The 19,176-nt window shown below is 40.0% G+C and overlaps 1 protein-coding gene across 1 annotated transcript in view; it reads right to left on the bottom strand.

The window, feature by feature from the left end:
• The window catches only part of REPS1 (RALBP1 associated Eps domain containing 1), a 704,997-nt gene that overhangs the window by 327,478 nt on the left and 358,343 nt on the right, over positions 1-19,176 (bottom strand). Inside the window, 1 exon segment of the mRNA XM_053710662.1 lies at positions 2,082-2,086. Within this exon segment, the coding sequence (XP_053566637.1) occupies positions 2,082-2,086 (5 nt within the window).

Here is a 19,176-nt window from a genome sequence, read left to right as displayed (position 1 = left end):
GACTCTTGTTAATTACATGAAAGAAACAACACTTTTTTGACTGTGAAATAATAGCAGACAGCTGCCAGTACCCAAGATGGCCGCCAATAAGGCAGATGGGGAGGGTTAGAGAGCGGTTTGGTGGGGATCAGGGAGGTAGGGGGCTAAGGGGGGATGCTACACCACAGAATATGTAAATATGCTAAAAAAAAAATGAAAAACCTTTTATTTTAGTACTGGCAGACTTTCTGCCAGTACTTAAGATGGCGGGGACCATTGTGGGGTGGGGGAGGGATGGGAGCTGTTTGGGAGGGATCAGGGGGTCTGATGTGTCAGGTGGGAGGCTGATCTCTACACTAAAGCTAAAATTAACCCTGCAAGCTCCTTACAAACTACCTAATTAAACCCTTCACTGCTAGTCATAATACACGTGTGATGCGCAGCAGCATTTAGCGGCCTTCTAATTACCAGAAAGCAACGCCAAAGTCATATACGTCTGCTATTTCTGAACAAAAGGGATCCCAGAGAAGCATTTACAACCATGTGTGCTATAATAATTGCACAAGCTGTTTGTAAATAAATTTCAGTGAGAAACTTAAAATTGCGAAAAAATTTAAGTTTTTTTTAAATTTGATCGCATTTGGCGGTGAAATCGTGGCATTAAATATACCAAAATGGGCATAGATCAATACTTTGGGTTGTCTACTACACTACACTTAAGCTAAAATTAACTCTACAAGCTCCCTAATTAACCCCTTCACCGTTGGGCATAAAACACGTGTGGTGCGCAGTGGCATTTAGCAGCCTTCTAATTACCAAAAAGCAACACCAAAGCCATATAAGTCTGCTATTTCTGAACAAAGGGGATCCCAGAGAAGCATTTACAACCATTTATGCCATAATTGCATAAGTTGTTTGTAAATAATTTCTGTGAGAAACCTAAAGTTTGTGAAAAAGTGAACAATTTTTTTTTTATTTGATCGCATTTGGCGGTGAAATGGTGGCATGAAATATACCAAAATGGGCCTAAATCAATACTTTGGGATGTCTTCTAAAACAAATATACACGTCAAGGGAAATTCAGGTATTCCTTACAGATATCAGGGTTCCAATGTAACTATCGCTCATTTTGAAAAAAAGTGGTTTTGAAATAGCAAAGTGCTTCTTGTATTTATTTCCCTATAACTTGCAAAAAAAGCAAAGAACATGTTAACATTGGGTATTTCTAAACTCAGGACAAAATTTAGAAACTATTTAGCATGGTTGTTTTTTGGTGGTTGTAGATGTGTAACAGATTTTGGGGGTCAGTTAGAAAAAGTGTGTTTTTTTCCATTGTTTCCTCATATTTTATAATATTTTTAATAATAAATTATAAGATATGATGAAAATAATGGTATCTTTAGAAAGTCCATTTAGTGGCGAGAAAAACGGTATATAATATGTGTGGGTACAGCAAATGAGTAAGAGGAAAATTACAGCTAAACACAAACACCGCAGAAATGTAAAAATAGCCCTGGTCCTTAAGGGAAAGAAATTGAAAAATGGCCTTAGTCCTTAAGGGGTTAAAAAAAACAACTAGAAATTTGACTGTGAAATAATAGCAGTCAGTTTCCTTCTAACGTGTGCGTTTCAGGGCCTGTCAGGGCACAGTGTCACACCAGTGCAACTCATATCTGGTGTAACAGTAGTGAACATTAAAAAAAAATACAATTTTGACTGTAATAGACTGAATAGCAGTTAGTTGTCTGCAAGCGTGTGTGTCAGGCCTACAGCGTCTACTCTGCCAACTTCTGCCAGTGCCACTCATATCTGTTGTCACAGTAGCTTGCACGCATAGTACCACTAATCGGAAAAAAAATGACAGGCAGAGGCAGGCCACCCCGCAGGGGCCGTCGTGGTCGTGGTGCTGTGATTCCCTTTGGCCCTAGAATAATGCCCAGTGTTCAGAGGCCACGTACCCTGAACTGGAAAAGTTCTGAGGACATAGTTGACTGGCTAACACAGGACGCACCATCCTCCTCCAGCTTAGCTTCGGGCACCTCTCAAGTTACCACTCGCCCCGCCTGCCGCCACCACCAACACTAGCACCACAGCCGCTTCACTTGATCTGTCAGAGGAGTTATTTACACATCAGTTGGAAGAAATGAGTGATGCGCAACCATTATTGCCAGAGGATGTAGATAACAGGGATATGTCTCAGTCAGGCAGCATTACACACATGGACGTACGGTGTGATGAGTTTGGTCTGTCACTGTGAAGCGGGCGTAACCCTTACACTACCTGATCGATACAACATCATACCTGATGTTTTAAAGCACGTTATTCCAAACAATTTAGGAATGTTAGGTGATTTATGCCCTTTATGGTTTAAAACTAGACTCTGCATCAACTATGTAATTTTCCATGGGAGTTTTGCCATGGATCCCCCTCCGGCATGCCACAGTCCAGGTGTGAGTCCCCTTGAAACAACTTTTCCATCACTATTGTGGCCAGAAAGAGTCCCTGTGGGTTTTAAAATTCGCCTGCCTATTGAAGTCTATGGCGGTTCGCGAACATTTGCGGAAGTTCGAGTTCGCCGTTCGCGAATCCAAATTTTTATGTTCGCGACATCACTAGTTCCAAGGCATCATAGTTTCTACAGTAACATCAGAATCAGAAATCTCGCAAAATGTAACAGAAAAAGAACAACATTAGGCAAAACATTCAATTTCCACAATGTAACAGTTTCAGTAGAGAAAAACAAAAGCAGGCATAATAGCTTTCAAAGTTCATGAAAACAGCGAGCAATAGAGGAAGAGGGGTAAAATAACTAAATTTTGGCGCCAAGAATGACGCATTATGCAAAAAGAAGTTAATTTTTTTGCCGAAAAACACCAGGAAATGACAACTCGCGTCATATCAAACGCGATTTTGCACAAAAACAAATAGCGTTAACAAAGACGCAGGAAAAGACGAAAATTGCGCCAAAGACGCAACATTGTGCCAAAAAAATTGCGCCAAAAATGACTCACTAAAAACAGCATTTTGTGCCCTCGCGATCCTAGATTTGCCCGCAAAAAAAAAAAAAAGTCAACTTAGAAAAAGACTGAAAAGTTTAAATAAACTTCCCAAACATGATTCCTATACTGAAACTGTGTAGACTGCAAAAGGGAAAAACACAGACCTGACTCATAGCAAATATAAGTAGAATACATATATTTAAAACTTTATATGAATACATAAAGCCCCAAACCATAGCTGAGTGTGTGTTAAATAATGATACATACTTACCGAAAGACACCCATCCACATATAGCAGATAGCCAAACCAGTACTGAAAACTATAAGCAGTGGTAATGGTATATAAGAGTATATCGATCTGAAAAGGGAGGTAGGAGATGAATCCCTATGACCGATAACAGAGAACCCTTGAAAAGATTTCCTACGAGGAAAACCATAAAATCAATAGGCGATACTCTCTTCACATCCCTCTGACAAACACTGTACTCAGAGGAAATGAGCTTTAAAATGCTTAGAAGCGCTTATCATATAAGAAATCATAAAAACCAAGCACAAACTTACTTCACTACCTCCATAGGAGGCAAAGTTTGTAAAACTGAATTGTGGGTGTGGTGGGGGGTATATTTATAGGCATTTTGAGGTTTGGGAAACTTTGCCCCTCCTGGTAGGATTGTATATCCCATACGTCACTAGCTCATGGACTCTTGTCAATTACATGAAAGAAATCCGTATTAGTTATCCTGACATCTAATACATTTAGCAACAAAAGAAAAGTATTCTAGCCTCCAAAAATAAAAAAAGACCTTTATTGTTTCACATAGGGTCCAGAGAACAAAACATACAATGTTTCAGGCCTGCTATAGGCCCTTAGTCATGTTTACTTGATTATACAAAGGTTTGTGACTTTTATACGGTCACCTGTTACCTGTTCTCATGTGAGCAGCTTATTATACAATAGTGACATCTTGTGGATGTAAATCATACTACATCCATTTTTTTTTCTTTCTTTTTTTCATTGTTTTAGATGGCCTCATTAGAATAGTTTAATTTCATATAAAAAAAACCTAAAACCCACATCCTATATTATAAAAGACAAGTGTTTGTCTGAAGCCGTCATGCGCAGTTCAGACAAACACTTGGCCTTAGACAGCAGCTGATCGCACGCGCACCCACCGAGAGAGAGAGAGAGAGAGAGAGAGAGAGAGAGAGAGAGAGAGAATGAATATTAAATATAACACAACACGGCCCGTGTGAACGTGCTTTAGGACTAGTATACAATAAAAAAGGAGTATTGCACATATTAACAGATCATCTTAAGTAAAGAGAAAAGAGTTTACATTGATACTACTGGTCTAAGGGAATTAATTCAGGTTTGGTAGGTAAACTGAATTTAAAGAAATAGGCTTTGTTCATACTTTTGGGAATAAGGGCCTCTAGTTTGAAAATCCAGAACATCTCTCTAATTTTTAGAAGATGCTCTCGGTCCCCACCCCTTCTTGGTCTATCCACTTGTTCTATAACTTGGAACTCTAACTGGCTTATATTATGACCCACAGAGAGGAAGTGAGAGGATACTGGAGCATCTTTTTTATTACATCTGATATTAGATTTATGTTCTGTTATCCTCTCCTTTACCTCTCTACAGGTCTCGCCTATGTAGATAAGGCCACACGGACACTTGATAAGATACATAGAATAAGTGGCTCTGCAGGTTAGATATTTATTTTTTCGAAACTTTTTTCCATTTATTGGGTGATGAAAATATTCACCGTTTATCATTGAACTGCAATTACTGCAGTTAAGACATGGATTACATCCACTTCTCTTTGGGCCTATTGTTCTCTGTATACTCTGCTTGCTACTACCTACATCAGTGTGCACTAGCATATCTTTAATGCTTTGGTTCCTTCTATAGGCTACCTTTGGACCTAAATTTAAATTCATTAACTTGTGGGTTGCATTCCCTCAAAATGTGCCAGTGTTTCTTTAATATACCTGTAATTCTTTGGCTTAGTCTATTGAACTGAGTTACAAATATCATATGATTTCCCTCTTGAGGTTTACCCTTCCTGCTTGGTACACTGTCAGTCACTATACTGAGCTGTTCTGCAATCAATGTTGGGGGATAATTTCTGTTGATAAATTTATTAGCCATTTCTTCAAGTCTATATTTACATTTACTGTTGTCTTAAACTATACGTTTCACCCTAGTGAATTGGCTATTTGGAATGGCCTTAAATACATTGTCAGGTTGAGAACTGCCATATTTGAGTAAATTATTTCTATCTGTACTCTTTATGTGGAGATCTGCTTTTAAAAAACCAAACTCAATGTATACATATGTATCCAAATACTCAATACCAACTTAACTCATATTTAAGGTAAATTTTAATCCTCTAGCAAAGATTTAGTGCCTAGCTGTCTTGCACAAAATGTTTCTTAAATGTGTCTAATCAACCAATGTAAGCTGGAATTTGTGGTCAAGTGAATTTATAAGTAGTTTGCCAAACACCAGCACCCCTCCTGACTCCATTATGAGAATTACTGTTTTGAAATACATATGTGAACTGACAACCTCATGCTGTGACTCCAAACACCTAGAAGGAGTTTAAAGGGACACAATCTCCATATGATCCATTACTCACTCAGAATGACATGCTGAATAATGTCACCATAAGAATTATCACCTAGATAACGACATACTTGAATGCTTTCCTTTCTGGTTATGATGAGAATTTGGTAAATACTTGTGGTGAGTTAGACAGACTGATGGGCACCCTGGAAAAATACATTTCATATGGATGCAATCAGTGTTCCCTCTTAAGGCCAGCAGTGAAACAGTTAATTAGGTAACCACACCCTGCAATTAGCAAACACTGCACAATGCAGACATCAAGGTATGGTTCTCTTATTGATTGATTCACTGCTAGGCTGCACACAAAACTGGCCTTAGAGGGAACACTGGATGTAATATCAGCTACTAGGATATACAGGCATTTACTCTCTTAGATCAGCTGTATCCAAAAAATATGCCTGGGGAGGAGCTGTGCAGATTGCCCGTGAATGCATCACAATTAATATATAGCCACAATATGTTCAATGATAAAACTTACAGCAACCGATGCCACATATCTCAATTCTTCAAAGCCAAGAATAATAAGAAACAGAAATGTGTTTTAAACTGTGATAGAAAAACTTTCTAGATGGCTCTGAAACTGAGAAGCAACAAAATTGCCTGTTACACAGGATCCTTAGGAACTAGAGACATAAAACATGAATTATCGGCACATGAATACATCAAGCATCTATAATAGAAGCTGCCTAAAACTTATCTGCTGAATGTTTAGAAAGCAGTGTTCAAGCAACATATTTTCAAAAGACAAAACCACAAATATTAGCTTTAGAGGCAGCCTCGACCAGTAAGTAATGCAGCCACAGGGCTGCCCTGGCAATATTACCTGCCACCATGACTTTGGATTTAGTATGAAGTTTAATACCCTTTTAATTACAATTAAAAATAAAATACATATAGCCAAATGGTAAAGAGTAAAAACAAAACTCCTAGAACTTAAATCCTGGCCACTACAAGGAAAGATTCCCAAAACTCCAATAGCACTTAAAATCCCTCCCACCTCTCCGGTAAACCAGTCTGATATCCAAGCAAGTAGAAAGGAAAAAGTAGTTGAAAAAAGGGCAAACTAGAACTGCCACCATAAAAAAATGAGGACTGTCACCACCAAGAAATTAATTTATCAGGTAAGCATAAATTTAGTTTTCTTTCATATGGTGGCAAGATTCCATGAGCCATTAGTATTGGGAACTAATATCCAAGCTGTCGAGTCCACAAGGAATTTTGGCGGGACAAAACATTTTTTAAAAGGCAGGCAACTAATTCCCAGACACTGCTGCCTCGAGGACTTTCCTAACAAAGTCCACTTCAGAAGAAGCTTTGTTTTGGGATATACATTTCTGCCTCCAAGTAAGCCTTGTGGATCAAGGGGTTTAGTCAAGAAGCTAAAGTAATGCATGTTGCCTCTTACATGAACCCGAGAGATGAATAAAACTAGGATTTTTTAAAATCCTTTATAGCTTGTAAGTAAAATGTTAATGCTCTCACTACATCTCAATAATAAAAGGAGACTTTCCATTGAATTTTGCAGACAGACAAAAAGAAGGCACAACAATTTCCCTATTGAGAAAACACTTTTGGTAAAAAGTCAAAACGTAGTCTTTAAAACCACTTTATCTTGTTTATAAAAAACAAAAAGGAAATTTATGCTTACCTGATAAATTGATTTCTTCTACGAAACGACGAGTCCACGGATTCATCCTTACTTGTGGGATATTATCCTCCTGCTAACAGGAAGTGGCAAAGAGCACCACAGCAGAGCTGTCTATATAGCTCCTCCCTTGACTCCACCCCCCAGTCTTTCGACCAAAGGTATAGGAAGAAAAAGTAGAAACTAAAAAAGGTGCAGAGGTGACTGAAGTTTGAAAACAAAAATATAATCTGTCTAAAATGACAGGGAGGGCCGTGGACTACTCGTATCGTAGAAGAAATCAATTTATCAGGTAAGCATAAATTTCCTTTTCTTCTACTAGATACGACGAGTCCACGGATTCATCCTTACTTGTGGGATACAATACCAAAGCAACAGGACACGGATGAACGGGAGGGACACGACAGATGCCTAAATGGAAGGCACCACTGCTTGAAGAACTTTTATCCCAAAAATAGCCTCAGAAGAAGCAAAAGTATCAAATTGGTAAAATTTGTAAAAGGTATGAAGGGAGGACCAAGTCGCAGCCTTACAAATCTGTTCACCAGAAGCATCGTTTTTAAAAGCCCATGTGGAAGCCACCGCTCTAGTTGAATGACCTGTAATTTTTTCAGGAGGCTGCTGTCCAGCAGTCTCATATGCCAAACGGATGATGCTTTTCAGCCAAAAAGAAAGAGGTAGCCGTAGCTTTTTGACCCCTACACTTTCCAGAATAGACAACAAATAGAGAAGATGTTTGACAGAAATCCTTGGTCGCTTGTAAGTAAAACTTCAAGGCACGAACCACGTCCAAGTTATGTAACAGACGCTCCTTCTTAGAAGAAGGATTAGGACACAAAGAAGGAACAACAATTTCCTGAATAATATTCTTATTTGAAACAACCTTAGGAAGGAATCCAGGTTTAGTACGCAAAACCACCTTATCAGAATGGAATATAAGATAAGGTGAGTCACACTAACGCAGAAAGCTCAGAAACTCTTCGAGCAGAAGAGATAAAAGCTTAATATCTATGGAATGCATGGGTTCAACCCCTTGAACACTGAGAACTAAATTCAAACTCCATGGTGGAGCAGCAGGTTTAAACATAGGCTTGATTCTGACTAAAGCCTAACAAAAAGATTTAACGTCTGGGACATCCGCCAGACGTCTGTGTAGTAAAATTGACAAAGCAGAAATTTGTCCCTTTAAGGAACTAGCTGATAATCCCTTCTCCAATCCTTCTTGGAGAAAGGACAAAATCCTAGGAATCCTAACCCTACTCCATGAGTAGCCCTTGGATTCGCAACCAATAAAGATATTTACGCCATATCTTATGGTAAATTTTCCTAGTGACAGGCTTGCGAGCCTGAATCAAGGTATCAATGACCGGCTCCGAGAATCCACGCTTAGATAAAAGCAAGCGTTCAATCTCCAGGCAGTAAACTGCAGAGAATTTAGATTTGGATGTTGGAACGGACCTTGGATTAGAAGGTCCTGTCTCAGTGGCAGTTTCCACTGTGGCAGAGATGACATTTCCACTAGATCTGCATACCAAGTCCTGCGTGGCCACGCAGGCGCTATCAGGATTACCAAAGCCCTCTACTGTTTGATTCTGGCAATCAGACAAGGTAGGAGAAGAAAAGGAGGAGAAACATAAGCCAGGTTGAACGACCAAGGTACTGCTAGAGCATATATCAGTACTGCTTGGGGATCCCTTGATTTGGACCCGTAACCAGGAAGTTTGGCATTCTGACGAGATGCCATTAGATCCAATCCCGGTGTGCCCCATTGACGGATCAATGCCGCAAACAACCCAGGATGGAGCTCCCACACCCCCGGGTGAAAAAGTCTGATGACTTAGAAAATCCGCTTCCCAGTTCTCTACTCCTGGGATATAGATTGCTGATAGATGGCAAGAGTGAGTCTCTGCCAATCAAATTATCTTGGAAACTTCTGTCATCGCTAGAGAACTCTTTGTTCCCCCTTGATGATTGATATATGCTACAGTCGTGAAATTGTCCGACTGGAATCTTATGAATTTGGCCAAAGCCAACTGAGGCCACGCTTGAAGTGCGTTGAATATTGCTCTCAGTTCCAGAATATTTATTGGTAGTAGGGACTCTTCCTGAGTCCAAACACCCTGAGCCTTCAGGGAATTCCAGACTGCACCCCAGCCCAAGAAGCTGGCGTCCGTCGTCACTATGACTCATGCTGGCCTGCGGAAGCACATTCCCTGGGACAGATGATCCTGTGACAACTACCACAGAAGAGTCTCTCTGGTCTGTAGATCCAGATTTATCCGAGGAGATAAATCCGTATAATCCCCATTCCACTGTCTGAGCATGCACAGCTGCAGTGGTCTGAGATGTAAGCGAGCAAACGGAACGATGTCCATTGCCGCTACCATTAACCCAATTACCTCCATACACTGTGCCACTGATGGCCGAGGAATGGAATGAAGTGCTCGGCTAGAGGTTAGGATCTTTGACTTTCTGACCTCCGTCACAAAAAGTTTCATGTCTACCGAGTCTATCAGAGTTCCCAAGAATGGAACTCTTGTCAGTGGAACTAGTGAACTCTTTTGTATGTTCACCTTCCACCCGTGAGTTCTTAGAAAAGCCAACACGATGTCCGTGTGAGATTTGGCTAGATGGTAAGTTGATGCCTGAATCAAAATATCGTCCAGATAGGGCTCCACTGCTATGCCCCGCAGCCTTAGAACCCGCCAGAAGGGACCCTAGCCCCTTTGTGAAGATTCTGGGAGCTGTGGCCAACCCGAAATGGAGGGCCACAAACTTGTAGTGTTTGTCCAGGATGGCGAACCTGAGAAACTGGTGATGATCTTTGTGGATAGGAATGTGAAGCTACGCATCCGTCAAATCCACGGTATTCATATATTGACCCTCCTGGATCAATGGTAAAATTGTTCGTATGGCCTCCATCTTGAACGATGGGACTCTGAGAAATTTGTTTAGGCATTTGAGATCTAAAATCGGTCTGAAGGTTCCCTCTCTTTTGGGAACCACGAACAGATTTGAGTAAAACCCCTGCCCCTGTTCTAGTTTTGGAACTGGGCAGATTACACCCATGGTATATAGGTCTTCTACACAGTGTAAGAACGCCTCTCTTTTTGTCTGGTCTACAGACAAAACGTGAAAGATGAAATCTCCCTCTTGGGAGAAAATCCTTGAATTCTAGTCGATACCCCTGGGTCACGATTTCTAATGCCCAGGGATCCTGAACGTCCCTTGCCCAAGCCTGAGCGAAGAGAGAAAGTCTGCCCCCTACTAGATCCGGTCCCGGATCGGGGGCTGCCCATTCATGCTGTCTTGGTAGCAGCAGCGGGCTTCTTGGCCTGTTTACCTTTATTCCAGGTCTGGTTAGGTCTCCAGACTGACTTGCATTGTGCAAAATTCCCCTCCTGCTTTGTGGCGGAGAAGGAAGTAGAGGGTCCACCTTTAAAGTTTCAAAAGGAACGAAAATTATTTTGTTTAGCCCTCATTTTAACAGTCTTGTCCTGAGGAAGGGCATGACCTTTACCTCCAGTAATGTTGGAAATGATTTCCTTTAGTTCAGGCCCGAATAGGGTCTTACCTTTAAAAGGAATAGCTAAAAGTTTAGATTTTGATGACACATCAGCAGACCAAGACTTAAGCCATAACGCTCTACGCGCTAGGATGGCAAAGCCTGCATTTTTTTACGCTAATCTAGCCATTTGAAAAGCGGTATCAGTAATAAAAGAATTAGCTAGCTTGAGAGCCATAATTCTATCCAAAATATCATCTAATGGGGTCTCAAACTTAAGAGACTCCTCTAGAGCCTCAAACCAAAAAGCCGCTGCAGTAGTAACTGGAACAATGCACGCTATAGGTTATAGAAGAAAACCCTGATGAATAAACAATTTCTTTAAAAGACCCTCTAATTTTTTATCCATAGGGTCTTTGAAAGCACAACTGTCCTCAATAGGTATAGTTGTACGCTTAGCCAGGGTAGAAATAGCACCCTCCACCTTAGGGACCGTCTGCCAGGAATCCCGAATGGTGTCAGATATGGGAAACATTTTACTAAAAGCAGGAGGGGGAGAGAACGGAATGCCTGGTCTATCCCATTCCTTAGTAACAATGTCCGAAATACTTTTAGGGACTGGAAAAAACATAATTTATGTAAGAACTTACCTGATAAATTAATTTCTTTCATATTAGCAAGAGTCCATGAGCTAGTGACGTATGGGATATACATTCCTACCAGGAGGGGCAAAGTTACCCAAACCTTAAAATGTCTATAAATACACGCCTCACCACACCCACAAATCAGTTTAACGAATAGCCAAGAAGTGGGGTGATAAGAAAAAAGTGCGAAAGCATAAAAAATAAGGAATTGGAATAATTGTGCTTTATACAAAGAAAATCATAACCACCACAAAAAAGGGTGGGCCTCATGGACTCTTGCTAATATGAAAGAAATGAATTTATCAGGTAAGTTCTTACATAAATTATGTTTTCTTTCATGTAATTAGCAAGAGTCCATGAGCTAGTGACGTATGGGATAATGACTACACAAGATGTGGATCTTTCCACTCAAGAGTCACTAGAGAGGGAGGGATAAAATAAAGACAGCCAATTCCTGCTGAAAATAATCCACACCCAAAATAAAGTTTAATGAAAACATAAGCAGAAGATTCAAACTGAAACCGCTGCCTGAAGTACTTTTCTACCAAAAACTGCTTCAGAAGAAGAAAACACATCAAAAAGGTAGAATTTAGTAAAAGTATGCAAAGAGGACCAAGTTGCTGCTTTGCAAATTTGATCAACCGAAGCTTCATTCCTAAACGCCCAGGAAGTAGAAACTGACCTAGTAGAATGAGCTGTAATCCCTCGAGGCGGAGTTTTACCTGACTCGACATAGGCATGATGAAATAAAGATTTCAACCAAGATGCCAAAGAAATGGCAGAAGCTTTCTGGCCTTTTCTAGAACCGGAAAAGATGACAAATAGACTAGAAGACTTTCGGAAAGACTTAGTAGCTTCAACATAATATTACAAAGCTCTAACAGCATCCAAAGAATGCAATGATTTCTCCTTAGAATTCATAGGATTAGGACATAATAAAGGAACCACAATTCTCTACTAATGTTGTTAGAATTCACAACCTTAGGTAAAAAATTCAAAAGAAGTTCGCAACACCGCCTTATCCTGATGAAAAATCAGAAAAGGAGACTCACAAGAAAGAGCAGATAATTCAGAGACTCTTCTGGCAGAAGAGATGGCCAAAAGAAACAAAACTTTCCAAGAAAGTAATTTAATGACCAAAGAATGCATGGGTTCAAAAGGAGGAGCTTGAAGAGCCCCCAGAACCAAATTCAAACTCCAAGGAGGAGAAATTGACTTAATGACTGGTTTTATACGAACCAAAGCTTGTACAAAACAATGAATATCAGGAATATTAGCAATCTTTCTGTGAAAAAGAACAGAAAGAGCAGAGATTTGTCGTTTCAAGGAACTTGCGAACAAACCTTTATCTAAACCATTCTGAAGAAACTGTAAAATTCTCGGAATTCTAAAAGAATGCCAGGAAAAATGATGAGAAAGACACCAAGAAATATAAGTCTTCCAGACTCTATAATATATCTCTCTAGATACAGATTTACGAGCCTGTCACATAGTATTAATCACAGAGTCAGAGAAACCTCTTTGACCAAGAATCAAGCGTTCAAACTCCATACCTTTAAATTTAAGGATTTGAGATCCTGATGGAAGAAAGGACCTTGCGACAGAAGGTCTGGTCTTAACGGAAGAGTCCACAGCTGGCAAGAGGCCATCCGGACAAGATCCGCATACCAAAACCTGTGAGGCCATGCTGGAGCTACCAGCAGAACAAACGAGCATTCCTTCAGAATCTTGGAGATTACTCTTGGAAGAAGAACTAGAGGCGGAAAGATATAGGCAGGATGATACTTCCAAGGAAGTGATAATGCATCCACTGCCTCCGCCTGAGGATCCCGGGATCTGGACAGATACCTGGGAAGTTTCATGTTTAGATGAGAAGCCATCAGATCTATTTCTGGGAGTTCCCACATTTGAACAATCTGAAGAAATACCTCTGGGTGAAGAGACCATTCGCCCGGATGCAACGTTTGGCGACTGAGATAATCCGCTTCCCAATTGTCTATACCTGGGATATGAACCGCAGAGATTAGACAGGAGCTGGATTCCGCCCAAACCAAAATTCGAGATACTTCTTTCATAGCCAGAGGACTGTGAGTCCCTCCTTGATGATTGATGTATGCCACAGTTGTGACATTGTCTATCTGAAAGCAAATGAACAACTCTCTCTTCAGAAGAGGCCAAGACTGAAGAGCTCTGAAAATTGCACGGAGTTCCAAAATATTGATCGGTAACCTCACCTCTTGAGATTCCCAAACCCCTTGTGCCGTCAGAGACCCCCACACAGCTCCCCAACCTGTAAGACTTGCATCTGTTGAGATTATAGTCCAGGTCGGAAGAACAAAGAAGCACCCCCGAACTAAACGATGGTGAACTGTCTACCACGTCAGAGAGTGTCGTACAATCGGTTTAAAGATATTAATTGAGATATCTTGTGTAATCCCTGCACCATTGGTTCAGCATACAGAGCTGAAGAGGTCGCATGTGAAAACGAGCAAAGGAGATCGCGTCCGATGCAGCAGTCATAAGACCTAAAATTTCCATGCATAAGGCTACCAAAGGGAATGATTGTGACTGAAGGTTTTGACAAGCTGATATCAATGTTAGACTTCTCTTGTCTGACAAAGACAGAGTCATAGACACTGAATCTATCTGGAAACCTAAAAAGGTTACCCTTGCCTGAGGAATCAATGAACTTTTTTGGTAAATTGATCCTCCAACCATGATCTTGAAGAAACAACACAAGTCGATTCGTATGAGATTCTGCGAAATGAGAAGACTGAGCAAGTACCAAGATATCGTCCAAAATAAGGAAATACCAATACCCTGTTCTCTGATTACAGACAGAAGGGCACCAAGAACCTTTGAAAAAATTCTTGGAGCTGATGCTAGGCCAAACGGTAGAGCCACAAAACTGGTAATGCTTGTCTAAAAAGAGAATCTCAGAAACTAAAAGTGATCTGGATGAATCGGAATATGCAGATATGCATCCTGTAAATCTATTGTAGACATATAATGCCCTTGCAAAACAAAAGGCAGGATAGTCCTACAGTTACCATCTTGAATGTTGGTATCCTTACATAACGATTCAATATTGATAGATCCGGAACTGGTCTGAAGGAATTGACCTTCTTTGGTACAATGAAGAGATAGAATAAAACCCCAGCCCCTGTTCCAGAACTGGAACTGGCATAATTACTCCAGCCAACTCTAGATCTGAAACACATTTCAGAAATGCTGCGCCTTTGCTGGGTTTACTGGGACACGGGAAAGAAAAAAATCTCTTTGCAGGAGGCCTTAACTTGAAGCCAATTCTGTACCTTTCTGAAACAATGTTCTGAAACCAGAGATTGTGAACGGAATTGATCCAAATTTCTTTGAAGAAAACGTAATCTGCCCCATACCAGCTGAGCTGGAATGAGGGCCGCACCTTCATGGGTACTTAGGAGCTGGCTTTGGGTTTCTATAAGGCTTGGATAAATTCCAAACTGGAAATGGTTTCCAAACTGATACCGCTCCTGAGGATGAAGGATCAGGCTTTTGTTCCTTGTTGTGAGGAAAGGAACGAAAACGATTATTAGACCTAAATTTACCTTTAGATTTTTTATCCTTTGGTAAAAAAGTTCCCTTCCTTCCAGTAACAGTTGAGATAATAGAATCTAACTGAGAACCGAATAATGTATTACCCTGGAAAGAAAGGGAAAGCAGAGTAGACTTAGAAGACATATCAGCATTCCAAGTTTTAAGCCATAAAGCTCTTCTAGCTAAAATAGCTAGAGACATATACCTGACATCAACTCTAATGATATCAAAGATGGTATCACAAATAAAATTATTAGCATGTTATAGAATAATAATAATGCTATAAGAATTATGATCTGTTACTTGTTGCGCTAAAGCTTCTAACTAAAAAGTTGAAGCTGCAGCAACATCCGCTAAAAATATAGCAGGAGTAGAGACAGCCCCATTAACCTTAGGGATTTTGTCCCAAAACTCTAATCTGTCAGATGGTACAGGATATAATTGCTTAAAACGTTTTAGAAGGAGTAAATGAATTACCCAAATTATTCCATTCCCTGGAAATTACTTCAGAAATAGCATCAGGGAGAGAAAACACTTCTGGAATAACTACAGGAGATTTAAAAACCTTATTTAAACGTTTAGATTTATTATCAAGAGGACCAGAATCCTCTATTTCTAATGCAATTAATACTTCTTTAAGTAAAGAACGAATAAATTCCATCTTGAACAAAAACGAAGATTTATCAGCATCAACCTCTGAAACAGAAACCTCTGAACCAGAAGAACCATTATCAGTATCAGAATGATGATGTTCATTTAAAAATTCATCTGAAAAAAGAGAAGTTTTAAAAGATTTTTTATGTTTACTAGAAGGAGGAATAACAGACAAAGCCTTCTTAATGGATTTAAAAACAAAATCTCTTATGTTATCAGGAACACTCTGAGAATTAGATGTTGACGGAACAGCAACAGGTAATGTAACAGTACTAAAGGAAATTTTATCTGCATTAACAAGTTTGTCATGACATTCAATACAAACAACAGCTGGAGAAACAGATACCAAAAGTTTATAGCAGATACACTTAGCTTTGGTAGCTCCAGCACCGGACAGCGATTTTCCTGAAGTATTTTCTGACTCAGTTGCAACGTGGAACATCTTGCAATATGTAATAGAAAAAAACAACATATAAAGCAAAATTGATCAAATTCCTTAAATGACAGTTTCAGGAATGGGGAAAAAATGCCAGTGAACAAGCTTCTAGCAACCAGAAGCAATAAATAATGAGACTTAAATAATGTGGAGACAAAAGTGACGCCCATATTTTTTAGCGCCAAATAAGACGCCCACATTATTTGGCGCCTAAATGCTTTTGGCGCCAAAAATTACGCCACATCCGGAACGCCGACACTTTTGACGCAAAAAAACGTCAAAAAATGATGCAACTTCCGGCGACACGTATGACGCCGGAAACAGAAAAAAAAATTTGCGCCAAAAAAGTCCGCGCCAAGAATGACGCAATAAAATGAAGCATTTTCAGCCCCCGCAAGCCTAACAGCCCACAGGGAAAAAGTCAAATTTTTTTTTTTTTTTTTTTTTAAGGTAAGAAAAAATGATTGATTCAAATGCATTATCCCAAATATGAAACTGACTGTCTGAAAATAAGGAATGTTGAACATCCTGAGTCAAGGCAAATAAATAATTGAAATACATATATTTAGAACTTTATAAAAAAAAGTGCCTAACCATAGCTTAGAGTGTCACAGAAAATAAGCTTACTTACTTACCCCAGGACACTCATCTACATGTTGTAGAAAGCCAAACCAGTACTGAAACGAGAATCAGCCGAGGTAATGGTATATATATATATATATAAGAGTATATCGTCGATCTGAAAAGGGAGGTAAGAGATGAATCTCTACGACCGATAACAGAGAACCTATGAAATAGACCCCGTAGAAGGAGATCATTGCATTCAAATAGGCAATACTCTCCTCACATCCCTCTGACATTCACTGCACGCTGAGAGGAAAACCGGGCTCCAACCTGCTGCGGAGCGCATATCAACGTAGAATCTAGCACAAACTTACTTCACCACCTCCATAGGAGGCAAAGTTTGTAAAACTGATTTGTGGGTGCGGTGAGGGGTGAATTTATAGGCATTTTAAGGTTTGGGAAACTTTGCCCCTCCTGGTAGGAATGTATATCCCATACGTCACTAGCTCATGGGCTCTTGCTAATTACATGAAAGAAACATTAGTGTAAGTAGAGACTTCTAGATATTTATCCATTTTACACAATTTCTCTGGTGGTATTACAATAGGGTCACAATCATCCAGAGTCGCTAAAACCTCCCGGAGTAACAGGCAGAGGTGTTCAAGCTTAAATTTAAAAGCCGTCACATCCGAGTCTGTTTGAGGGAACACATTTCCTGAGTCTGAAGTTCTCCCTCAGACAGCAATTCCCCTACCCCCAACTCAGAACACTGTGAGGGTACATCGGAGATGGCCAATAAAGCATCAGAGGGCGCAGCATTTACTCTAATACCAGACTTACTGCGCTTACACTGTAAACCTGGCAGTTTAGATAATACCTCTGTAAGGGTAGTGGACATAACTGCAGCCATATCTTGCAGGGTAAAAGAATTAGACACACTAGAAGTACTTGGCGTCGCTTGAGTGGGCGTTAAAGGTTGCGACACTTGAGGAGAATTGGATGGCATAACCTGATTCTCTTCAGACTGAGAATCATCCCTAGACATAATTTTATCACCTAAAATATGTTCTTTGCAATGTAAGGCCCTTTCAGTACATGAGGGACACATTTTAAGTGGGGGTTTCACAATGGCTTCTAAACACATAGAGCATTGACTTTCCTCAATGTCAGACATGCTGAATAGGCTAGTAATAACCACAAAAAAGTATTGAAAACACTTTATTTAGTGAAAAAACAACAATCTGAAAAAACAGTACTGCGCCTTTAAGAGTAAAAAAGCATACAATTTTTCCAAAACTGCCTTAAAATGTAATAAATATCACAATTTCAGCATATATGTGTTTTATCTTGCCAGCTTAGATTGCACCACAAGTAAGGTAGACTTAACCCTTTATGGAAAAAAACGTTACTCAAAAACGTTTATGAAAAATAATATAGCAACCCCCTGCAGAGCTGTGGCGCCTACCTGCCGTCAGGGGTCTGTTATTCACACTATCTCCTTCGTTTAGGCTAAATCCTCAACTTAGGCCCACCGGAGCTGGAGATTGCTGCCTTCATAAGCATTCCAACTGCGCACCTGAGGCGCGAAAATAGGCCCCGTCCATCTACATCGATGTCTCTCTGCCTAGTAAAAAACGCTGTAAAGCGGTCTAGAACACTAGCCATGTGGGTCTTTCATATTACCCATCTATATATGTAAGCCATGTGAAACCCTCCAGTGCCATCAGCCATAAAAAATGTTTGCATATAAAAACGTTAAGTTGCCCCCAATAAAAAACGTTTTGCCAACAAAACATAATGTTACCAGTATCAAGCCCATAATATACAGGTTCCAGTAATACCCCTTCTATGTACATGTAGGATTACTGCTTACCCCTTCCCTTATGGGAACTATGTCAGCCAGTTCTGAAATACCACAGTCTCTCCAGAAAAAAAATGACTGAACATACCTCAATGCTTGTAGCATGAAAAAACGTTCCGCACACAGAAGCTTCTCAAGTACTCCTCAGCCATTCTGTGGGAACTTCTCTGGATCTTAGTGACAAATGCTAAGATCATCAGCCTCTAGGCAGGAATATTCATCCATCTGCTGCCTGAGGAAAAGTAGCACTCACCGATACCATTTAAAATAAAAGTCTTGCTTGAAGAAAATAAAAACTATTATATTAACACCTCTTTCACTTTACCTCTTCCTATTACTTAGTATAGGCAAAGAGAATGACTGGGGGGTGGAGTCAAGGGAGGAGCTATATAGACAGCTCTGCTGTGGTGCTCTTTGCTACTTCCTGTTAGGAGGATAATATCCCACAAGTAAGGATGAATCCGTGGACTCGTCGTATCTAGTAGAAGAAAACATAAATAAGACACTCAAAGAGCACACAAATCAAAAACTCTCCTGGCAGAAGATATTTCTAAAAGAAAAAATACCTTCCAAGATAGAATTTGAATGCTGAAGAGACCTGTAAACCTCTTAGAACCACAATAAAAGGTTCAAAAGAGGAGAAATTGGTTTAATTACTGAATGTATATGGATCAAAGC

The sequence above is a fragment of the Bombina bombina genome, chromosome 4 (assembly GCF_027579735.1).
Source record: "Bombina bombina isolate aBomBom1 chromosome 4, aBomBom1.pri, whole genome shotgun sequence".
Taxonomy (NCBI): domain Eukaryota; kingdom Metazoa; phylum Chordata; class Amphibia; order Anura; family Bombinatoridae; genus Bombina; species Bombina bombina.
This window is presented reverse-complemented; position numbering and strand designations above follow the sequence as displayed.